The following is a 21,948-nucleotide window of genomic DNA, read 5'->3' on the forward strand; positions in this document are numbered from 1 at the left end:
AGTCTCTTAAATTCTGCATAAAAACAATAATGAATTAATAAGTTTCGACTTACTTTGATAGATCAAGCGATGTATACACAATATCAACCTCTACGATTTCGCCCATGACCAAAGTTCCTCCACCAGCGATGTCTCCTCTCAGACAATGGGAGAATTCTCTAGGAGTAACCCCTTGCGCGGAAAGCTGAGAGATAACCGAAATATCTTGGTGGCCAAATCCGATTATTCCATCGAGTGCTTTCTCAGATTCGGAAAGGTATCCACTCCTATAGTTACTACACCTGCTCAATTCACAAAATAACGGTTTCCAATATTAGATTAAAACAATAAACATGAAAAAAAAAATAAGCGATACTATCAACCATATTAGGCTCAAGAAAACTCACCCGAAAACAATAGGAGCTGAAGAAATTTTTGTCACAGCTCCTTCGGAAATAGTGTGCAAATGTAGTCGATCTGACATGTAATAACCAGACGTGGCAAGCAATGGTCCACCATCAATTCCATACTTAAGATTGTAATAACACTGATTGTTCTGACAGGTTCCAGTATTGCACCTTTGGTCAGAACAAGGGTGTAATACCCCAAGTCAAATGTCTAGAATATTGACAAGAATATACATAATTAAGATCCGGATACATTAAAATTTACAGAATAGCTTGTTCAAAAGAAACAAGTACTTAAATTCTATATCAGATACAAGGAAAAGAAAGTTTCATTACACAACGGTAAATACTCATCAGACATATCTATCATACTAATCTAACAACACAAGGAAGAAACTAATGTAATAAAATCTTCCATCTTCAATCCTTAGTTTCTTCTTACCCCTGTCTCGTTTAATCTGCTTATCTAGAAAAAAAAATACAAAAGAGTGGGATGAGACATATAGCCTCAGTGAGTCCCGCCTATCCTAGGGTAGTACTAATATCCTTTGTCCTGACGGTTGATCAATTACATAAACATATAAATATTCATTTCACAATTATTTTCAATATAATGCAAATAAAGTGTGACACACAAAGTTACTTATCTGAGTTGATTTTACGGAATAATCCAAGGTGAGTAGTCTCGAATCATTCCCTTACATACCCGGCTAAATTCCCTATCATATCAGGGCTAAAGCACGGTCATACCACATCTTATCGTTGCGTGAAATTCTATGTAGAATTTCAATCCAGCTCCAACCCCTACATAAGGAAGTCTTTCTGGTGCCTTATAGACCACAACTTAACATTTTATTCATTATAAACATTTAGCATTGGAAATCCAATGCTTGTGGTCCAAAGTCCACTACATTTGAAGATCAACTGCACAAATTCTTACCTGTCCTGAATTAACTCATATTACATTTAATCCAAAGTATTCTATTTGTTTTCTCTACCCAAACTTAAGCAATTGGTTAAACTAACAACTACATTTTTCATTCCTAATTAGTCTTAGTCCATTAGGGACATTACGGTGTCCCACAAGCGTCCGAAAACACATAACAAGATAAAACAGGGCTGCCGGATGCACCTAAAGCACAACAGGGGCACTTAAAGCGCAAGAGGAGAGGGGAGATTCTGTCTCCCACGCACCAGGCGCAGAGGGCAGAATTGCCCTGGTGCTCTGTTTCCTGCCAAACTCAGTTTTGTGCAATTTTTCATGTACAATCCTAACCTTAACTTAGATGAATTTTAGTGACAAATTAGGCCATCAATTAGTGACACAACAAGGGCAAGGGAAGTCACCAAAATTCATAAACAACATACATCAAATCTATACAATTTGAGAGATTTAATCTAAGGGGGTAATCTCATCAAGGTTCAATCTTTCATTCTAATTCTAACTACCCATAAACCCAATTCTCCATGAGAATAGTGGGGAGACTATATTGGTAAGGATTTCTATCTATGGAACTCACCTGAAAATTGCTAGCAGTACCGAGCCATCTCGCCCGCTTAGAAACATCCGATGGTGTCGCTCGCATAAGCAAACTCGCGATAGATTTTCTGCATAAAACTGCTAGTAACTTCCAACCTCTAAATTTTGCATTCCAACTTCAAACCAAACTCTTAGTCAGCCAATTAAGCATACATAATCAGTTATGGAATCCTTCACCCAACTTAAACTCACAATTTAGCTTATTCTGCAAAATCCATGCCAAAACCCGTAAGCAGTTTCCAGCATCAATATCCAACTTCAAACGCGTTTTCCAAATCTATTTCTAATCCAAAACATACCAAATTTATATCCAAACTGAAGGGAATTAGGTGTAGAATCCGAAAATGCAACAATTACACAAGTCTGGGCTACACAGCAACGGCTATGACTCGATTAGCACCTGTACTGTCATACGAATTTTTAACTAAAATTCCATAGAATTCAGCCATAACCATTCTAACCATACCAAATCAGTTTTAACAATAACACCAGCCCATAATACAGCAACAACAGTTCATTAAGGTTTCTAAATCTCGTTGCCATCATAATTTCTTAAATCCCAACATCTAAGACTTGTTGTTACAAGGAATTTTACCCATGTAAAAGCTTCAATTAGACAATTTGAAGTAATTGCAGGAACCCTTGTCTATTAAAAACAAAAGCTGAAGAGAAAGTAACTAATGAAAGATGGGATTATTCTTATTACCTTAGCTCCAGTACACGAATTTGGGTAGGGATTTGCACATGAAAAGCATCATCACAAGAGGAATGGAGAATTTAGATCTTTGGTCAAGGTGGTGAGGGTGAGTTCGAATCTGATAAAAATGGAAGGGATTAGCTGAATTTTAACTCCTCTTACCTTAGTTCCCAACACTCAAAAGTCTCAATTTGTGAAGTTAATTGCACATGCAACTAGAAATTAAAGAAGTTGGAATTTTGGGGGGTTTTGAGCTAATTTCGTTTAGCCTGGGAAGGTAAGAAAAATAGAAGTTGAACATGTTTATTGATGCCTGTTGAGAAGAGAATTTTGAGAGAAAGAGGCGAGTTGTAGTGTGTGTGGCTAAGAGGGTTTTCAAGCTACCATGGGAGAAAAAAGAGAAAGAGCTCACGCAAGAAAGAAGAAGATGAATGGTTCTGTGCACTTCTTTTTCCCTTTTGCTATACTTTAATGCAAGTTTCAATATAATTTTACGTATCCTTAACTAGTGCCCCGGGGTACTAGTTAGCATGACCCTACTTTAATATATCCACACATATAATTTTTGCCAATTTTTTGCCAATTACTCATTTGCCCCCTCACTTGTACTAATTCATAATGGTGTCATTCTTTTCACTACAATTTCTCCGATGACTCCTTACACCTTATATTTTAATCTTCTAGTTGGAACCTCTAATTAATACTAGTAATATTAATTAGAGTCGGGTTGTTACAAAGGGATTGAGGACGAGGTTGATGAATGTTTAGGCTCAAAAAATTTGAGCTCAATCTGTGACAAAATCCATAAACCATATTGATTATTGTTCTGTACATTTGGGAAATTAATTTTTGTTAATCTATATTTCTATTTGAGATATTTTATATGTAATTATTTTTCTGACCATTTCAATATCTATATGTTTGGCTATCTGTTGAAAGACTATATATCAAACTATAATGACTATATGCAAGATATATAGAGTATGAGCATCTTGCATATATGTTTAGTTAATCATTTATATTTGTTATAGATGCATCTTTCAATAAGAGACTTTTCTTGGTTAATCCATGTTGGGAACATAGAATCTCAATACAATGTAAGAATATTTTACAAGAGTATTAATAATGGTGAACAAAATTTATACATCTACTTTAATTCACCCTAACCAATACTAAATTTTGGATGATTTTCTTTTGATTCGGCTTGCATAATTATATATGCGTCGTTAAAAATATATATCCAGTTTACTTATTCCTTTATATCAGTTAAAGTTTACATAAAAATATAGCATCTATGTACCGGTGAAGAGGTACCTACCTCTTATGCAATTTCACATATACCTACAAAAGTCCTATATGTAAAAATCAACACAGAAGCTTTAGCATAAACAGGGGGCCAAAACCAAAACTTAAGTACAGAAGAAACATAGCATAAACAGGGGGCCAAAACCAACACAGAAGCTAGAAATTACTATGATTATAAATAAAAATATAATGATTTTTTTTATAACATATGTTCATCTTTGCTCCATGAAATATATGAACTTTCCACTAACAAAAATGATCAAGATTTAAACCAGTCCATTAATACCTTGATCGAATTACTATTTGTGATTTAATATTTCAACGTATAATATTACAATGCAATTTACCTCCAGTCTACTTGTCTGTGGACAACCATTGCATGAGCTGCAACTGACCCAGGTAACATCGCTTCCGGTGTCAATCTGGACGTGAAATTCAACCGGAGGAGTACCCAATGATATGTTTGTATAATATAATCTGGAAACATCACACACACACAAAGAGAATATATATAAGATATTATCCAAAATTCAATTTTTTTGCCATTCGAATATATAACTAGAAATTGATTAACAAAAGGTAACAATAATTAAAGACAAGATTAAAATTTCTAAAAATTACCCGACGAGTGGAAGCTGGGAGTTACCATAAACATCAAAGTAAACAACATCTTTTGAAGACTTGAGAATTCTACCATGTCGGGTCGTGTCTCTAGCTCGTAGTTGGTCCAAGTCAATTCCGTTATTCGACGGAAAAGCTCTTTCCAACGTAAGAGCAAGTGGTGATGCCGCCGCGGTAGTTATGATGGCGGCGGTGATGATGAAGATAACTGAAGTAAAATACAAAATTCAGCCAATGTTATAGAACACCAAAATAAGCTCTACTAGCACCTTATTTCAAATAATAAGCTGAAAATTCTAACCAATAAAAGTATACAACCAGCCCCTTAATTCAAGTAATATGCCAACAATTTGTATATGTACGTAACAAGTAAAATTCAAGAAAAAGAACATCAAAGCCAAAAACAAAAAGAAATTATCCATGCAAAGATCTATCTTCTTAAGTGAACTAATTAAGAAGGCAGAAACTCACAGCCTATACTCAATATATCTGTCATCCTTTGTACTCCTTCAAGGTGCCAATAATTCGTCTCCTTCCTCTATCGATATGAAACCGAGTTGGGCACAACACATTAGAGCACTCGCCGATTATAAACGCATCAACTCTATTATAAGGAATAAGGGAAACTTGGTCTAAGTCAAGTGAGCAGCAGAAAACCAAATTTTCTCCTTGCTAATACCGCACAAGAATCTCATAGCATTAATGAACAGGACACCCTGAAACAACATTCAAAAAGACCCGTTTGAGATAACAAGTTAAAGATTTGGTTTTACAAAGTTTTCAGAGTTTTAAAAAATGAAGGCAAGTTCATGATCATCGCTGTGAAATGAAGTACAATACCTTTTTGGTTGAGTATTCAGAAAGGAGGATTATGTAAAAAATGAAGGCAAGTTCATGATCGATCAATGTGAAAACGGGGAATATTTATCCTGATGTGAGCGAGCCAAAAATAGAAAAAGAGACATCAAGCTTCAAAATTTTGTATTCATATTAATTAGAGTAGTACTTAACAACTAAGATTTTTCAAAAGGTTTTATATATATTGCTTCACACTATCTCTTTTGACACTGAAAATATTAAGTTCATAAAAGGGGGATTATGTAGCACTCTATTGATAGTTGATACAATTTGTATGCTCAAAAAAATATATTTATATGGCTTTGTGTAACATGCACAACCATGGTGCACAAGTTAGTCATATCACTATAAAAAATATGAATTTTACAAAATTCATCGTTGGATGGAAAGTTTATATCGTTTAGATCATTTATAAAAAATTTTAAATTTTTTTGAAAATCATTTGATATGGTATTGAGACCCATCAAGATTAACGGTATTCAATAAAAATCCACAAACCGTTAATTTTGATGGATCTCAATAACATATCAAATGATTTTCAATTTTTTTAAAAAAATTTATGGATGATCTATACAATATAAACTTTTAATCCAACAATAGATTTTGTAAAATTCGTATTCGTTATAGTGTTTTCAATGACTTGTGCATGGTGCACAACTTGAGAGGTTTGTGCACCATAGACTTAGCCTATTTATATATAGTAGTTATCAATTATTATGTCAAAAAAAAAGTGTTTCAGTTTGTCACTTAATTAGAGTTCTTAACAACTAAGATTCCATCTAAGTTTTTTTTTTTTTTTTTTACCGTTTTTAATTTAACTTTAAAACTTAATTTAACTTTAAAACAATTGGGAATTGGGATGGTACAATACACACACCTTTGATATGCTTAGAAATGGTTGAATAAGTGGAGGGGTCCCATTGTACAAATTTATGTGTCACAATTCACAAAGCAACAGTTATTTATGTGTTACAAATTTATGTTTGAATATTAAAGTAATGATATTCTAGTTTCTAGATTTGGTAATAAAGGAAAGGGGAAGATAAACATTTGTTGTCTCTTGAATTGTGACACAAATTTAAAAGCAATGTGCATGTAAACTATCCATATATAGTACGTGAAATGGAGAGATATATTTTTCTTTTTGACACAAAAGTATTTTTTCGTGCAGTGCAGTTGTGGAGAGGATCAACTTTTATACGTGTGTGTGTGTGTATGTTTTTAGCTTACTTTTTTCAGTTGTGGATTGGAGAATAATATTTTGGGTGGTGGTGTGCTCTTCTGTTGTGGTCTTTGTGGATCAAATTTTTTACTTTCTTCAATGTGACTACTAGGTGAGAATAATCATGTGGATTTATTTTTCATTTTCAATTTAAATAAAATTAGAAAATGATATCTACAAATCTTAATTAATTCAACCGATACAAATTTTGAAATTATTGACCTTGTGTTTGTGAGTTTTCAATAATTTGTTGTTTCGTTTATTAATCAAAATTAATTATTTTTTAGGTAGATTCACATTCAAATGGTTTTCAATGGTTTACGTAGGTTCGATAATATTTTACGTAGAAATTATTTAGTTTGTGTGTATGAGGTTTCAATGATTTTCAACACATGATGGATTCAAATGCAATGCTCTTTGTGTTTCCTAACTTTGTTGGTAAAATAAAACCAATTAAAACAAGAAAAGAAGTTACAGAAAAAGTAGCTGCAACAATGTCTAGGAATGTTTGATTGGAGAATTTTTGAATGTGGCTCTTGGGCTTCTGCAGCTATTTCTCATGAGATTGATGGAGATTCTAATAACTCTTAATTACTTTAATCTTACATTGGAATTAATGTGAAATATGGTGCTGTTATTGAAGTAGATTCACATTCACCTACTTCTGCTACATCTTTTGGTTATGAAAAAGAAATTAAATGGGTTTTGAAAAATGGTTCAGGTAGAGGGAGTGTTAGAAAATAGGATTCAAATTCTTATCATCTTTTCCATCATACCTTGCATCTCCAGCATTTTGTATTAGTTTTGAGCTAATATTTTTTTCTCTTTGAAAGGATTCAAATTCTACAACGAAAATTTTATTGTTTCGATATTAGTTTTGAGAAATGATGAAAAATTATGAGGTATTTTAACCAAGTTAAATTGAGTGAATTCCAAATTGAGCCTAAAATTTTGTAAAAATTGCAAATTGGTCCCTATTTTTAAATTCTAAATTTGACTCAAAATTTTTAAAATTAATAAAAGTAACCCAAAAATGTTACCAAGTTTTTAATACTCTGTCCAAACAAAAACATTTAAAAAGGTAGGGAATTCAATTAAATAATTTGAATTGCCTAGAATTCTAAATTATTTAAAATTTCTAGGTGATCTCATCCTAACACACTCTAAATTTAGCTTTGAATCATAAAATTCACTCATTTTTGTACCCAAAAAAAAAAAAATCATTCATTTTAAAAGTTGTTCAAATTTATCAGCTCAACAATGAAATGTGTATATAAAGAAACTTTAATTACCCTCTAAATTACATTACCTCAAAGTTCAAGTTTGATAAAATATATTGACAAGAACAGCATACAAGTTTAAGGAAACACTTGAATTATAAACAATGTGACACAGTAAACAGATACACATATTCATTTTTACTGCACAAATGAATTATGAAAACATCAAATAAGAACAAAGGCACCTCCTATGCTTTCAGACATATCAGAGTAAATACTCAAGTTGAAGACTGGCACATGTTTTGGTTACCGTACTAGTGTGGCAGTGGCAATGGCATGAGAGGGCGTGGAAGAGGAGAAACGAATCAATTCATGTAACCATCATAAAAGAAACTTACTCTGGGAATTTCGTAGATCAATAAGTTACAAGGCAGTAAAGATACTATATCATTGCTCAACATTGCTGAGGAAAAGGAACCAGCAGAATCACACCTTATTTCCACCATCACTGAAGTTGCTTCAAGCAAAAGATGCAATGGCAGATCAACGTTATACACTCTGCATAAGAGACATTTTCCAATACATCAACACTATCACAGTGTCTTTGTCTGCAGTAAAAATAATAGGACCAAATAGAAGAACATCAGCACATGCAATTCAGCCTATAAACTCAATAATAGCTATTCTAAGTTCCACCTTGAACCACTAAGCCCTGATTTGTGCACCCAACCTAGCCTAAAATTAAGCATGAACCAACACTGACATGCTTCATATTCTCAACACTTTCCTCAATTTGCATATACAAGCTATAAGGAAGTAAAGTATTGCAATAGTAGTCATTCAACTGGTTGAAAACATGCACTAATCAAAATTCGCTTATGTGTAGGGAAACCAACCTATGGTCTAAGAGATGTGAAAATTGGTTGATCCAACAACAAATGCAGCAACAATCACAGAGATGCGAGAATTGGACATAAATAAAAGCCTAATCAAAGCTAAAATCAACTTAAAATGAAATCCAAAATATCAAATCCTAAACATACAAAAATCAAATTAGAAAAATCCGAACCCTAATCAAAGTTAAAATCTACTTTTAACTCAAATATCTGAAGATAAAATCACCTGAAACAGAAAATCATCAAATACCACAATCAATTGAATCTGAAATCAAATTGAAAACGCTCAGTGAAGAATCGCAAGAGTTTTTAAAGATCGTCACGAATGCTCCATGAAAATCAAACCGCAATGCATATCTAAAACACATAATTACACATTGCTATCACTCGTAAGCCACTGTTTGATATAACAGAAAAAATTAACTACTATAATATATAGTGCAAGCAACAATCAAGTGTAAGAATCATATTTGTATGCTCAAAACCAAGTAATATGTCATCACAAAAATAAGCCTTACATGCAAAACAGGCTATCACAACAATCATCATTGATCAATACATTTCTTTTTTTCAAGAGAATCTTCAGGCAACTATACATTACCAACCTTCAATCACAAACAGATATATAATTAAAAAAACACAACACGCTACTATTTTACTCTCTTCAATGGTAGACTACTACGCTACTAGTTCTGATTTAAATTATCAGACAATGCACATTGTATTTGAATTTTAAACACCCACATAATATCTATTATGACTAGTTATCAACAATAAGGAACCATATTTTAAAACCCAAGAATAAAGAACAAAAATAAAGAGGTAAACCTGGATATCAAAATGAGTAATAATTGAATAGAAAAGGAAGTATCCTAACAATTGCAGAAATCATATGAAAGTAATGTTTAGCAGGAGCAGGGTTTTGAATGCCACAACACATCTCCATCCACAATATATATCCTAAAAACATCCTTAGCAAGAGCTTCCTTTGATTTGATGTATACAGATCCTACTGTAAAGAGGAGACACCTGATCATAAGCAAGAAGCATACTAACTAAATAGTAAAGCATAAAAACACATAACTGAGACAACTTCAAACCCATCTCATATATAAAAAAACTAGCATGAGTGCTTCAAAACCAAAAGGAAATATTCCAAGGCATCATTAACATTAGTTACACAGAGTTCAATTTCTAAGTATCAAACTTACAATGTCTATTTTGGAATTGTGAAAATTTGAGTGAGGATAAGAACCAACCAAGACAATAAGAGTGAAAAGAGAGATCACTTTGAGGAGGCTGAACATGTAGTTACAGAGAGTTCAATTTCTAAGCAACTATTTATTGTCATATCCTGATTTAATAATACTTGGACATATTGGGACCTGATGACAGCAGTTTGTCGTTCTCGACCGGGTCAAAATCCAACATGAAACCTCTATTGAACAGGGAAAAAAATACAGCAGCATTAGTATGGCAAGCAAGAGAATTAAATGAAATATCTAATACAAAAGCAAATATAAACTCATTGGCTATAGTCCTTCCTTAGTATGGAAGTAAGTGCAAGGTTTAGTATCACAGTGTGAGAATGCAAATTAGTTCCTATTTCTTTCAACAATATCAGAAGGTATTATTATTATAATATTGAGAATCAACCTAGATTAATTCAAACTTAACTTAAAACATGTCATGCAGGCTTGTCATATTGAGAAAAGCCCCCAAATTAAATTTAGAAAAAGCTAACGATGGAGATTGTTGGAAACATAAAAGGGAGAGATGATTGTTATTTATGCGTTACCTGTGTTAGGTTGCTATTAACTACGGAGAGAGAGAGAGAGAGAGAGAGAGAGATGAGAACCAGCGAAGTTGAATTAACACAACAAGGATGGAGAAGATAGGAGACCAAAATTCTGACTTAACATAGTTTTAATTAATTACAAAATTGCCACTTTCCGCGCGTCACTTTCTTTTAATTTCTTTAAAAAAATCGGAATATGTATATTTTTCTTCTTTTGTGCCCCCACCTATTCTAATGTTTTGTTTGGATGTGAAGAGAAAGTGAAAGGAAAGAATGTTAGAGGATTGAAAGTAGAAAATGAATGAAAAGTAAGATGATTGTTGAGTTGAGTTGAGTTGAGTTGAGTTGAGTTGAGTTGAGTTGAGTTGTTAGGTATAGAGGAAAATGAGAAAAAAGTGAGAGGAAATAAAGTTGTATATTTAACAAATTACATAAGTATCCCTACACAAAAAATAGAAGATTTTTATTTTATATATTATTATATTGACCATATCTATACACTTCACAAAAGGGAAACATATTTTTTCTACTGTAGATTGATTTTAGCTATGCCACATTAGTTTGATGATTAATGGAATATTATATTTTGTGTGCCTTTTATGCTTCATATACAGGTTCTTCTCGTGTAGGTTATATCAAGTTTTTTTTTTTCCTTCTAAAAAAAGTGACCTTGTTTATATTTTGAAAATATTTGTTGACACAAATTGAATGATATCATATTTACTAATATTTAGTTTTATATAGAATTCACTATAATATAGAAAGGAACGAAGTGACTATAATATAGAATTTTACACCCGTCGTTAAATATAAGACCCTTTTGAAATTTTTCTTTGTTAAATATGTCATGTGATTAGTTACTCCTTAAAGTCCTATTTCGTACATCCGTGCGAGAGCACGGGTTAAAAACTAGTTTATTTTAAAAAGAAAAAAGACAATATAAAATTGATCTATACTGATGCCACGTTGCCATGTGAGAGAAATTCCAAATTTTATAAAATAGTAAATATGAAACCATGGTGAAAATACTACTCCCTCCGCACACAAATATAAGAAAAAATAACTGTTTATGTGATGTTTAAGAAATTTAGTTAAGTGTAGTTAATTTTCTTGATTTAATGCAAAACATGAGTTAAGTTTACTGTTTTACCCTTTGAAAAGTGATTTATGCCTTAGAAATCATATAAACTTTTGAAAAGTGAAATGATTAAATAAGGGTATATTAAAAATAGTAGTATTAATTAGTTTAAAAGTAGTTGACTTTTGTTATATTTGTGTCCAAAATTTGAAGTATTTTTTTTCTTATACTTGTGTCCGGAGGGAGTACAAGGAGCAGTTTGTCCTTTTACCAATCCGGTATTGCCAAAGATATATATTTGAGGCGCTTGAAAATCGTTCCCAGAAGTATTTTAGGGAACAATTGTTAGGCGTTAAAAATATTGTTTTAGCAACAATTGTAAAACGTCGCCAGATCGATTTTTAGGCAACAATTTTTATGTGTTGTCTAAAAAAGTATTGCCAAAGACCATATTTGTTGTAGTGTCGTTTTCATTTCCAAACTTTCCGTCCCGATCTTCGCGTAAACATTTTTGCACTTGGGGCCCACTAAAACTATGTTTCTTTCCTTCCTACTATCAATCCTCTCACTTTCACTAGAAACAAACACAATGTAAGTTCTCACCGATCCTCTCACTTTCCTCTCTGATGTGTTTGGTAAAATTTGCGATTCAACTAGCTGGTAAATGTAAAATGACTTAAAAGGACAATCTTATGATTCACAATAAAATTTATATCATATTAATTTTTAAGATATTTTGAATTCAGTAATTTAAATTTATTAATTAATATATCTTTTATATATTAAATTAGTTTTTATTTGCTAAAATTTATTTTATTTTAATTTTAATATTTATACTCTAGAATTTATTATTTTGGAATATATTAATTAAGGTATGTTCGTGATTTCAACTTTAAAAACATCATCTTAGAAGTCCCACGACAAAACAGCTCAAAACTACACTTGAAGTATCCAGAAAATCATACATAAAATGTCAAAATTGTTGCTAGGTGGAAATTTTTTTGCTTTGACAACGGTATCAAATTAGGAGATAGGATTCTAGTTCAATTCAATCGTCTTGATCCAAATGTCGGTCAGGTTTTCAAGGTTATAACTTAATTTCAAAGTGCTTTCTTATGTGTACTACCTAAATGTTGAAGTTATCAGTTCCAATTTTCCGTTTACATTGTTCAATAATTAGACAACTAAAAGTTGTAAATCAGTACAACTTTCATCAGTTCAACTTTTATCTGTTTATTGAAGTCTAAGTTGTGGACAAATGGTTTCTAATTATATGTTGATCAACAATGTTGTGCGCATGTAACTTTCATTTCATACCTAATTCCATATTATGTAACCAAATGAATGATTCTTATTTTTACTTTATATTGACATTGATTTGTGTCCATGACGTAATTTGTATTGATATGTTACAATACTTTTTTTGTTATTCATATTTTAAATAATCATATTACATAATGAATTCATCAATATCTAATTTCATTGATTTTTTAATGTCAACTTATCAAAGTCTAACATAAAATAAATAACCTGTAACGTTATGGCACGGGTCTATTACTAGTTGTTATGAAAAGGTTAACCGTAGCAATACGTAGAAATGGTAGAGCAAAGCTACATTTATTTTATTTTTTTTGACAAAAAAGCTACCATTATTATAATTATAATAATTATTTATAATCAAACGAAACAACATTTTTTCTTATATACAAAACGAATCAACTTTGTATAAAACAAAAAATTTAACTCAACAACTTTTTTTTCTTATACAAATTAACGTAACAACATGTGTTGTTTATGTGTTTGGTCTTAAAAACACAAAACTTGTTTACGAGTAGCTTGCAACACGCCAAGCCCATAGCCTCAATCAGACTCCATTACATCAAAAAAAATATGGATAAAAAGGGTTTTAGTTAAAATAATAGTTCGTTCGGTGATGATTGACGCTGAACTTGGTAGGGAGGACCACTGTTCGATCCCCGCAACTGCATTTGGGAAGGGACTGGAACCACTTGATGTCAGAACTCGCCCCTAACTCTGGACTACTAGGGCCCCCTTCCCATAGGGATCAGAAGGTGGAAAAAAAATAGAAGAAAAAAGTATAAGCTCATAAGCTACTTGAAATAGCGTCTGGAAAATAAGTTATAAATCTGTAAAATAAACTATAAGTTCTTCCTGGAAAGACTTATACCAAAGTGTGTTTGTCGTTTAGATAATTTAAGGTTATATTTTGTCTATTATACACATTATCAAATACTCTTATCTTTTTCAATAAAACTAATTAATGCTATATATTTAAAAAAATTACAGTTTTTTTCTTGGAAAGAGAAAGTGTGTGCAAAAAAAATGGAATTTATTGATGAATTAAAATATGGGTATAATAGGAAGATAAGGTGCAAAAATATATTTTCTTAATTTATTTTTTATTTTTCTAAAATGACAAAGAAAAAGAAACCGAGGGAGTATATACAACCAAACGTTTTTATTATATAATAAATTTTATTGACCGTAATTATGTTTTTTTGACCTTATAGGAAAAAGCAATACACATTAACTTCTCTTGTTACTATAAATAGCCTATTCTAACAACTTAATTCTCAACCTATCAAAGTATAATGGCAATCCACATCAATCTTCTATGTTTTACCATTGCAATTATGTGTCTTGCTTCAGTGATATTTGTTGGTAATAAATCAATTCTTTCACTAAATTTTGTTATGTTGTCAATGAAATGTCTTGTAGTCGAAGAATTTGATAACGGTGTTTTAGATTATTATAAGTTCGTTTTTTCGAAACATCTTTTTAAGAAAAATTATATCATCATATGTTTGAAATGACAATGTCTTGTACATTAGAAAATATTTATAATAACTTTTAATTGAATGTAACATAAGTTGAATTCACAAATCAAGAAAATTGTTTTATTTCGGGGAGTTGTCTAAATAAGTCGTTTTATTATATTGCTCTGCTTATTGTAGAACAAGGGGCTACATTTTGGTGGCAATTGTTTTATAGACTCGGGCATTTGTTGATGTACACCAAATTTTGATGTGTTATAAATAAAATGTTTTGCAGTTGCAGAATTTGAGACCAGTAATATAAATTCTTATATTTTTGTTTTAAGTTGTGAGTTTTAGAAGCATTTTTGTTTTGAAAATTTCTATCATAGGTTTTAAATGACAATATCTTGTATATTAGATTATATTTATAAAATAACGTTTAATTGATTGTAGCAGAAGCGGATTTGACAAATTCAGGAACTTGCTTTGGTTCGGGGAGTTGTCCAGGAGAAACATATAGGTGTTCCCTTCAATGTAAAAGTATGGGCTATCGGTTTGGTGGTCACTGTGATCCAGGCACACCCTTTTGTTGTTGTACACCAAATATTTGAGAGATTTATGTTTGATCATTGCACTTTTTGAAATGTTTGTACACATTAGTATACAAACACAATCTTTAAGATTTTAATATTGTAATTTTAATTAAAAATAATATTATTATGTTTTTATAAATAATATATATATATATATATATATATATATATATATATATATTATGGTTTTTATTTTTCATCAAATGTTATATTTTATCATTATTATAAAATTTAAGAGAGACAATGTGACAACACAGAAATAAAATTAGCAGAAAACTTAATAATGTCTATTATTAAAAATTGCAATAGAGAACACGTATATCAGGTAGGACTAGACCAAAACACAAAAAGGATCATATACAAATGCCTAGCTAAAAACCTTATCAAAAAAATCAAGTGGGATAAAACATGTTGAGAGCATAGAGTATGATATGTACAAAGCTAGAGTTTAGTGCAATATGAAAGAAAAAAAATACCGTCCATGTCTATAATTATAGCGGTGTAACATTCGAGTAATGTTACACTGCTTAATAAAGTTTTAATCAGTGGCGGAATCAAAAAATAAAATTTGGGGGGTGGCTAAAAAAAATTATAATATATAAATTAAATAAAAAAAATTATATTTCATTAAACAAAAATAGTAATAAAAAACACAAATTCGAGCATAAAAAAAAATTAAATTGCATATCCTAAATAATATTTGATGTGTGTCAGGTGACTTGAAATTATCAATGATTTACTTTAAATTGATACTTACACAAAGTTAATCCTCAAAAAATTATATGTTTTATCAAATTACACGTATATACTTAAAAGATAATTATTATTTTTAATTGAAAATAGTTGTGCTATTTTATAAAAAAAATAAATAGGAATTATACATTGTTTTTATTGATATATATATCTATAAAAATCAACATTTTATGAAAATAGTGTTATTAGTTCAGTGACTTGAGAAAATATTTTGGTTGTCAAGTATGCGGGTTCAAATCTTGGGTATTGACGATGATTGTTTTTTAAGAAAATAGAATCAAAAGTTGTGAATTCTTGTGTGCATGCATATATATATATATATATATATATATATAGTACACATAGGTTAAATTTTATATAAATACCAAGAGTATTAAAGTAATTTCTCATTTTTAACGAATACAAGTTTTACAAAATCCACTTGGGTCGAAAGTTTATATCATATAGATGAATGATGTATGTTAAATTTTACAAAAATCTAAAATCATTTGATATGTTTGTTGTGAATTCTACGAAACCACACCAATAAATTCTTTAGTGTGTACTAGTACAAATATGACATATTACACAAGTAGTTTACATCTGACGAGCATATGTCAGATGTAAAACGTTATATGGAGTAGTCTTTTCATCTGGTTTCAATATCCACAGAAGTGAAAAATATATAAACAAGACTTTTTACATCTGATTTCAATGTACCAGAAGCATAACTTAACGCGGTGACAATCTTGTAATTATGATGAAAATTATATAAAATATATATATCTGACCATATTTAGCCACAGATGTAAAAAGTCAGGTTGAATAAAAAAAAAAAAAAATTTTGGAACCAATAAGTGAATGAGGTAGATAGACTTCTCTCCGCTCTCACTATTGTCCTCCTTTCTCCGGCCTCTACTCTCACGAATCGAAGCTTGTCTTTCTCTTTCACTATTGTCAAACCTTCATCGATTCAGGTACTCTTCTTTCTTTTTTATTCCTTTTTAAATATTTTTTTTTCTTTCTGTATATTCATTAATTCTGGAATACTTGTAGAACTATTTCTAGTAATGTTGCTCTTTTACGGGATTCCTTCTTCTTCTTTTTTCTGCTTGTTTCTACTGTTTCTACTTGATTCCAGATTCAGTTAATTTACAAGTATGTGGAATTCAGTCCTGTCCTTCTAACTTTTGTAATTTTCTTTTTAGTTTATTAGTTTAGTAGCAATCTATATGAACTGTAATTGATGATGAGATATAGGAATGCTAGAGTGGATGAGATGGTTGCAAATTTACACCAAGAAAAACATGAGAAGATTTCACAAAAGATAAACTAAATTGCATTTTAGGTCTCTCAAATGTTCTAAGCAGTAAAATTTTCAGTTTTAGTTGAAAATTATGTCTTTGTATTTTATTGTTCAGTTTACTCACAAATGTTTATGACTTGGCAAACGGTTTATATACATAGCATGACACTTTACTGAGTTGAGATCTCAATGGACCTATAAGTGACTTTTAGTCTATTTAAAATAGCATGAAACTTTACTGAGTTGGGATCTCAATATGAAATAACACATTTAAATAAATTAAAAACATTAGTGGATCCATGAAGATTATTTTGTTAATTAGTAAAAACATGTATGTAAATTGCTGGTCACATCACTACTTTCTACAGGTAAATTGGATGCCAGAACAACATAAGGACCTAAACTTTCGATATAAATTGATCATTTTCATTACAGGATTTCATTACATGATACACTTACAATTAAGTTACTTAAAAAAGTTGTTTAATTATGTTAAGCATATGATTCACCTATGGGTAGTAGATTCTATATTCATTACAAATTGTGAATGAAAATGAACATAAATGCTCCTGGGTTCTATGTATTTGTTCCTATTTACTCTAGTCTTTAGAACATTGATAGAATAGTAGAATATCCTATTTTCTATTCTAACAGTTATTGTTTTTGGGGGGTGGGAGTCAGAAGTTCAGCCATGGAGTGGAGTTTGTTCTTTTGTTATCATTTAATGCGGGTGCCTTAGATAACCAAGTGGAACATGCATTGGTGTCTCTAGCAACGGTGATGCTGGAATCTCCTTCCTTGATTGTACAATGTACACAAGGTATGTTTTCAGTTTGACTAACACTTATTCAGATGTTGCCTTGTTAGCCATTTTGTTACTGGATCTTTTAGCATAATCAGTTGTCATATAATTCTAGCTAATATCAGAATAATCAGTTGTCATATAATTCTACCTATTCTCTTTATCTCAGTTTTCCATTTCTTGTTTTTCTTTTGTTTTGCCTGGAATGATTGTGAAAGTTACTGTGGCCTGTGGGTAATGGTTTCCCTTTGAATGTACTCTCTTGTTACTTTAATAATTGGCCAAATTATGTATATGTTGAACTAGTAAATTAAATTAGAAAACTGGTTAGTGGTAGTGGAGATTTTTGGTTCCTTTACTGCATTTCCCTTTATGCATAGTTGCAAATATTAGTATAATCGAGTTACATGTAACACATTTTGTTGGATCTGTTACTTGAAAAAGTGAGTTTCAAACGCTGTTTATATCAGTATTTCTTCCACTCATTTTATCAAATTGTTAGTTGTAGCATATCAATATTGAAATCAAATCCTGCAAACTCAAATCTTGCAAAGTTTTCATGCGGAAGTTTTCTTTTGGTTGATTCTGCATCATGGTTCATTTTCATGTGATATGGTTTTTATTGTGATACAATAATCATATAACTTTGTTCTGGAAGTCATGTATCTTTGTCGTGTCTGCTTCCTTTAACATGTTTCTTGTCCTTTACCATCTTTAGATATGCACAAACTACGCCTTGTCAACACCTGACCTGAAGCCAGAATGCAGGGTACTTCGCATTTTCAGACGCAAAAATAACGACTTTTGTGGATTCACTGTAATATATTTAAGTAAAAATTAACTGATTGAGCTGATGAAAATCAATTCTTGTCCTTTCACTTTCACATATCTAGTGCTATTGAGCTGATTGATTTTGGTAGTACTGCATTTGATAGTTGATTCATTTCAATAGAGTACACTAAATTTATGCAGTTATATCTATTAAATATATTTTGTTGACAATATGCAGCATAGCAAGGGATCAGAAAATATTTCAAACGGGGTTCATAACTAAGATGGCCAAGGAGCTATTTCAAGGGAGAGCATACATGCATTGGAGAAGCTTAGTCATCTAAACTAGGTTGGTTTAGTTGTGTTTCCCTATTAGTAGTTATTGGGCTTGATCTTAATAAATAAAATTCAATATATGATCAAGAGCATGTGTTCCAATTTTCTAGTTCAATATATATGATCAAGAGCATGTGTTGAAATTTGTGGTATTGCAATGCTTGTGTTTGTGTTTTATGTAATGCATATGTGTGTGTGTGTGTTTGAACAACTTTTTGTATGTTCTCTTCTATTTTTGAGCAGGTTATCGGAAGACCTAAGGTTGAGTTAATGTTTGAGGCTCAAAAGCTACCAACAGAAGAAGAAATAATAGAAGAGTTCACATATCCCTTGCTTAACTAAAAGTAATAGGTAACTTATTGCAAGAGTGATTGTTTATACTTCCAGTTACCATGACATTGTTCCTCTTTGTATATGTTCCTTAGTCGACTCTAAATAGTTTTAAATGAATTTTCATTTGGAATTTGTATGTTGCAGTCGAATTGGCTTCTAGTGGGTTTGTTTCTAATTTTGTATGCTTGTAGTATATGTCTAAGGTTTGTAGAAGGAATAATTGTTTCTAAGTGAGTAAGATTTATACAAGATTTTATTTTTTTAGATTATTCCCTTGAAATTCTTTTATTAATGTGTTGATGGATTTATTTGGTCTTGATTGTTGGTGAACTTTAAGCTTGGTTATAGAAGGAAAACTTAATTAATGAACACATATGTTTTAAATGACTAATGTTATACAAGGATGCCTCGTATAATGGGTTCAGCTTCCAAAAAAAAAAACGCAGGATTTAAAAAAAAATGAAGATTTCAAAAAAAAAAAAAAGGATTTTTTTTATTTAAAAAAAGTGAAGATTTCACATCTGTGGAAAGTTTAGGAAGATGTGAAAAGATGTACATTTTACATCTGGCGTAAGTCAGATGTAAAATCTGGCGTAAGTCAGATGTAAAAAGCATAAACTTACTACATCTTGTACGTCTACATCTGACCGGGTTCAGATGTAAAATGGGGTTTTGGCCAGATGTAAAAAGTGTTTTCTGTACTAGCAAACAAATAAGCAATCAAACTTAATGAATGAGCAATAATCACAAAAGTTTTAAAATTGGTTTGAATAAAAAAACCGGTTTAAAATTGGTTTGAGTAAAAAAAACCGGTTTAAAATTGGTTCAAGTGAATAATCCGATTTTTATTACAAACCGGTTATGAATTGGTTTCAAACTGGTTATGAACCATATCCAAATTGGTTTTATAAAATAACCGGTTTGTCATGAAATGATTTTGGATCTAAACCAAAACCAAAAATTAGGTGTGGTGTGGTGTGGTTTCCAAACCATGCACACCCCTAGCTAAAACAAGTAAAAGCGATAAAGAACACAGAGATTTGTTTACTTAGTTCAGTTAAAACAACCTACTCTTGGGAGAGAAACTCTCTGGCCCACTATCGAACTTGTTCTTGATTACAATGAGATTTAATAAGTTGCAAGAAATAAATTTTCCCAATTTCTACCTTTTTCCAAAATCTCTTCTCGTGACAAAGAGACTTCAATGATAAGTGTTTACAAGGTGTTATGATCACTCCCCAACCCCTAGAAATTACCCAAGAGAAACCCTCTTATTCTAGACTTGATGTTGGATGCAAAACCCTTGCTTTCTCTCTCTTGCGGCTGCTGCAAATATATATATATATATATATATATATATATATATATATATATATATATATATATATATATATATATATATATATATATATATATAGGTTTGCTAATTTACGACCACATAAAAACATTAAGATGTAAATTAGCAATGTGCATTTTTTCACTTTGGACAAAAAACCCTTGACATTTTCTTATTTTACACTAGAAAATTGAGGGTTAATTGGGTAAATTTTATTAAATGTCGTACATCCATTTGCTAATTTACATCCACATAGGAAATAAAAAAAGACAACTTGATACAATCCAAACACAAATATTCCGGAATTTTTTTTTTTTGAGTGTCAGTGGAATATTTTTCTTAGTGGTTTTAATCTCCTTTTCTTTTGAAGCACTGTATTTAATCTATTATCAACCACTGATATTGTATTTTAGTTGATAATAAATTGTCCGTGGATTATTTTTCCTAGTGTCAACTTGATACAATTCAAACACTAAGAAAATTATTTTAATTTACTTTTTAGATTATTTTTAGATTTTAATTCAGGGAAAAAAAGACCACTGATACTGTATTTAATTTTAAAAAATGCTAAACAGTGCTCCGGGGCACTCTTTAAGCATCTTAAATAGTAAGTTTTTGTTAAAATTTTATGAAAATGTGTGAAGTCAACGCCTCGAAAATTGAAATGTTCCACTTTTTGAGTAAATTATTTCTTCAAATAGAATGATTAAAGAGTGTCCGGGGGCACTGTTTAGCAAGAAGGTTTAATTTATTATTAAGAAAAATAATTTATTATAAGCCACTATACTGTATTTATTATCAAGTTGTCATTGATTGGCAATTGGCATAAATTTATTTTTAACGAAACTCAAAAAAATTATTAAAAGTGTGTGATACATGTTTGTGTTCATATGACTTGTTTCATGTTTTTGAAAGGATTTGTTTCATGTTTAAAATTGTCCCTTTGAAACATTAAATGTGTTTATAAATAAATGGGTGTAAATTAGCATGTTTGATGTACATCTATATCTATATATATAATTCCTAAATAGTTATCCTATAAGCTATCTAACCCTAATTCACTTAAACCAATGAAACTTTTCTATTTTGCCACATCAACCAATCTAATTATATAACTCTAATATTACATCACTTCCACTTGCAACCTTTTCATTTTTATATGCTTTTCCCATGTTTCATTTATATGCACTATTTTAATTAATACTTATTATTTTTTTCCAACTAATCATTTAACTTTATAGCCGTATAATTCACAACTATTAGTTGCATATCAATGTAGGGATATCAATGCACAAATAAGTTATGAAACGGCATATCATCATTGATATGCATATGAAAAGG

The 21,948-nt window shown here is 30.8% G+C and overlaps 1 protein-coding gene and 3 long non-coding RNA genes across 7 annotated transcripts; 1 reads left to right on the forward strand and 3 right to left on the reverse strand.

Annotated features, from left to right (window-relative positions):
* Positions 1 to 49: 49 nt before the first annotated feature.
* LOC123914617 (aspartic proteinase 36-like) lies at positions 50 to 5,212 on the reverse strand. The gene is made up of 6 exons (XM_045965812.1): positions 5,021 to 5,212; positions 4,550 to 4,757; positions 4,276 to 4,405; positions 3,364 to 3,413; positions 387 to 575; positions 50 to 281 (listed from the first exon to the last, which is right to left on the reverse strand). The coding sequence occupies exons 1-6, from the start codon at positions 5,043 to 5,045 to the stop codon at positions 50 to 52; spliced, it is 834 nt and encodes a 277-aa protein (XP_045821768.1). The 5' UTR covers positions 5,046 to 5,212.
* On the reverse strand, positions 610 to 3,290 carry LOC123916635. The gene is made up of 2 exons (XR_006812220.1): positions 1,907 to 3,290; positions 610 to 852 (listed from the first exon to the last, which is right to left on the reverse strand). It is a non-coding gene; the product is annotated as an uncharacterized LOC123916635 (long non-coding RNA).
* Positions 5,213 to 9,057: 3,845 nt separating the features above from the next.
* Positions 9,058 to 10,666, reverse strand: LOC123917406. Of its 2 annotated transcripts, none has more exons than XR_006812446.1 (4): positions 10,544 to 10,666; positions 10,005 to 10,130; positions 9,574 to 9,774; positions 9,058 to 9,102 (listed from the first exon to the last, which is right to left on the reverse strand). It is a non-coding gene; the product is annotated as an uncharacterized LOC123917406 (long non-coding RNA). The 2 variants fall into 2 exon arrangements; XR_006812445.1 differs by having other exon boundaries at positions 10,005 to 10,183.
* Positions 10,667 to 16,604: 5,938 nt separating this feature from the next.
* On the forward strand, positions 16,605 to 19,601 carry LOC123916499. Of its 3 annotated transcripts, XR_006812162.1 has the most exons (5): positions 16,605 to 16,700; positions 17,711 to 17,849; positions 18,550 to 18,600; positions 18,841 to 18,951; positions 19,182 to 19,601. It is a non-coding gene; the product is annotated as an uncharacterized LOC123916499 (long non-coding RNA). The 3 variants fall into 3 exon arrangements; XR_006812160.1 differs by lacking the exon at positions 16,605 to 16,700 and having other exon boundaries at positions 17,533 to 17,849; positions 19,182 to 19,598; XR_006812161.1 differs by lacking the exons at positions 16,605 to 16,700; positions 18,550 to 18,600 and having other exon boundaries at positions 17,533 to 17,849; positions 19,182 to 19,594.
* The last annotated feature ends 2,347 nt before the right edge of the window (positions 19,602 to 21,948 follow it).

Source organism: Trifolium pratense, linkage group LG3 (assembly GCF_020283565.1).
Source record: "Trifolium pratense cultivar HEN17-A07 linkage group LG3, ARS_RC_1.1, whole genome shotgun sequence".
Lineage (NCBI taxonomy): Eukaryota > Viridiplantae > Streptophyta > Magnoliopsida > Fabales > Fabaceae > Trifolium > Trifolium pratense.

Coding starts and splice junctions, on each gene's coding strand:
- LOC123914617 (XM_045965812.1), bottom strand. CDS start 5,045: ATGACAGATATATTGAGTATAGGCT. Junction 4,758..5,020: donor AGATATATTGAGTATAGGCT/GTGAGTTTCTGC, acceptor ATTTTACTTCAG/TTATCTTCATCATCACCGCC. Junction 282..386: donor TCAGCTCCTATTGTTTTCGG/GTGAGTTTTCTT, acceptor TGAATTGAGCAG/GTGTAGTAACTATAGGAGTG.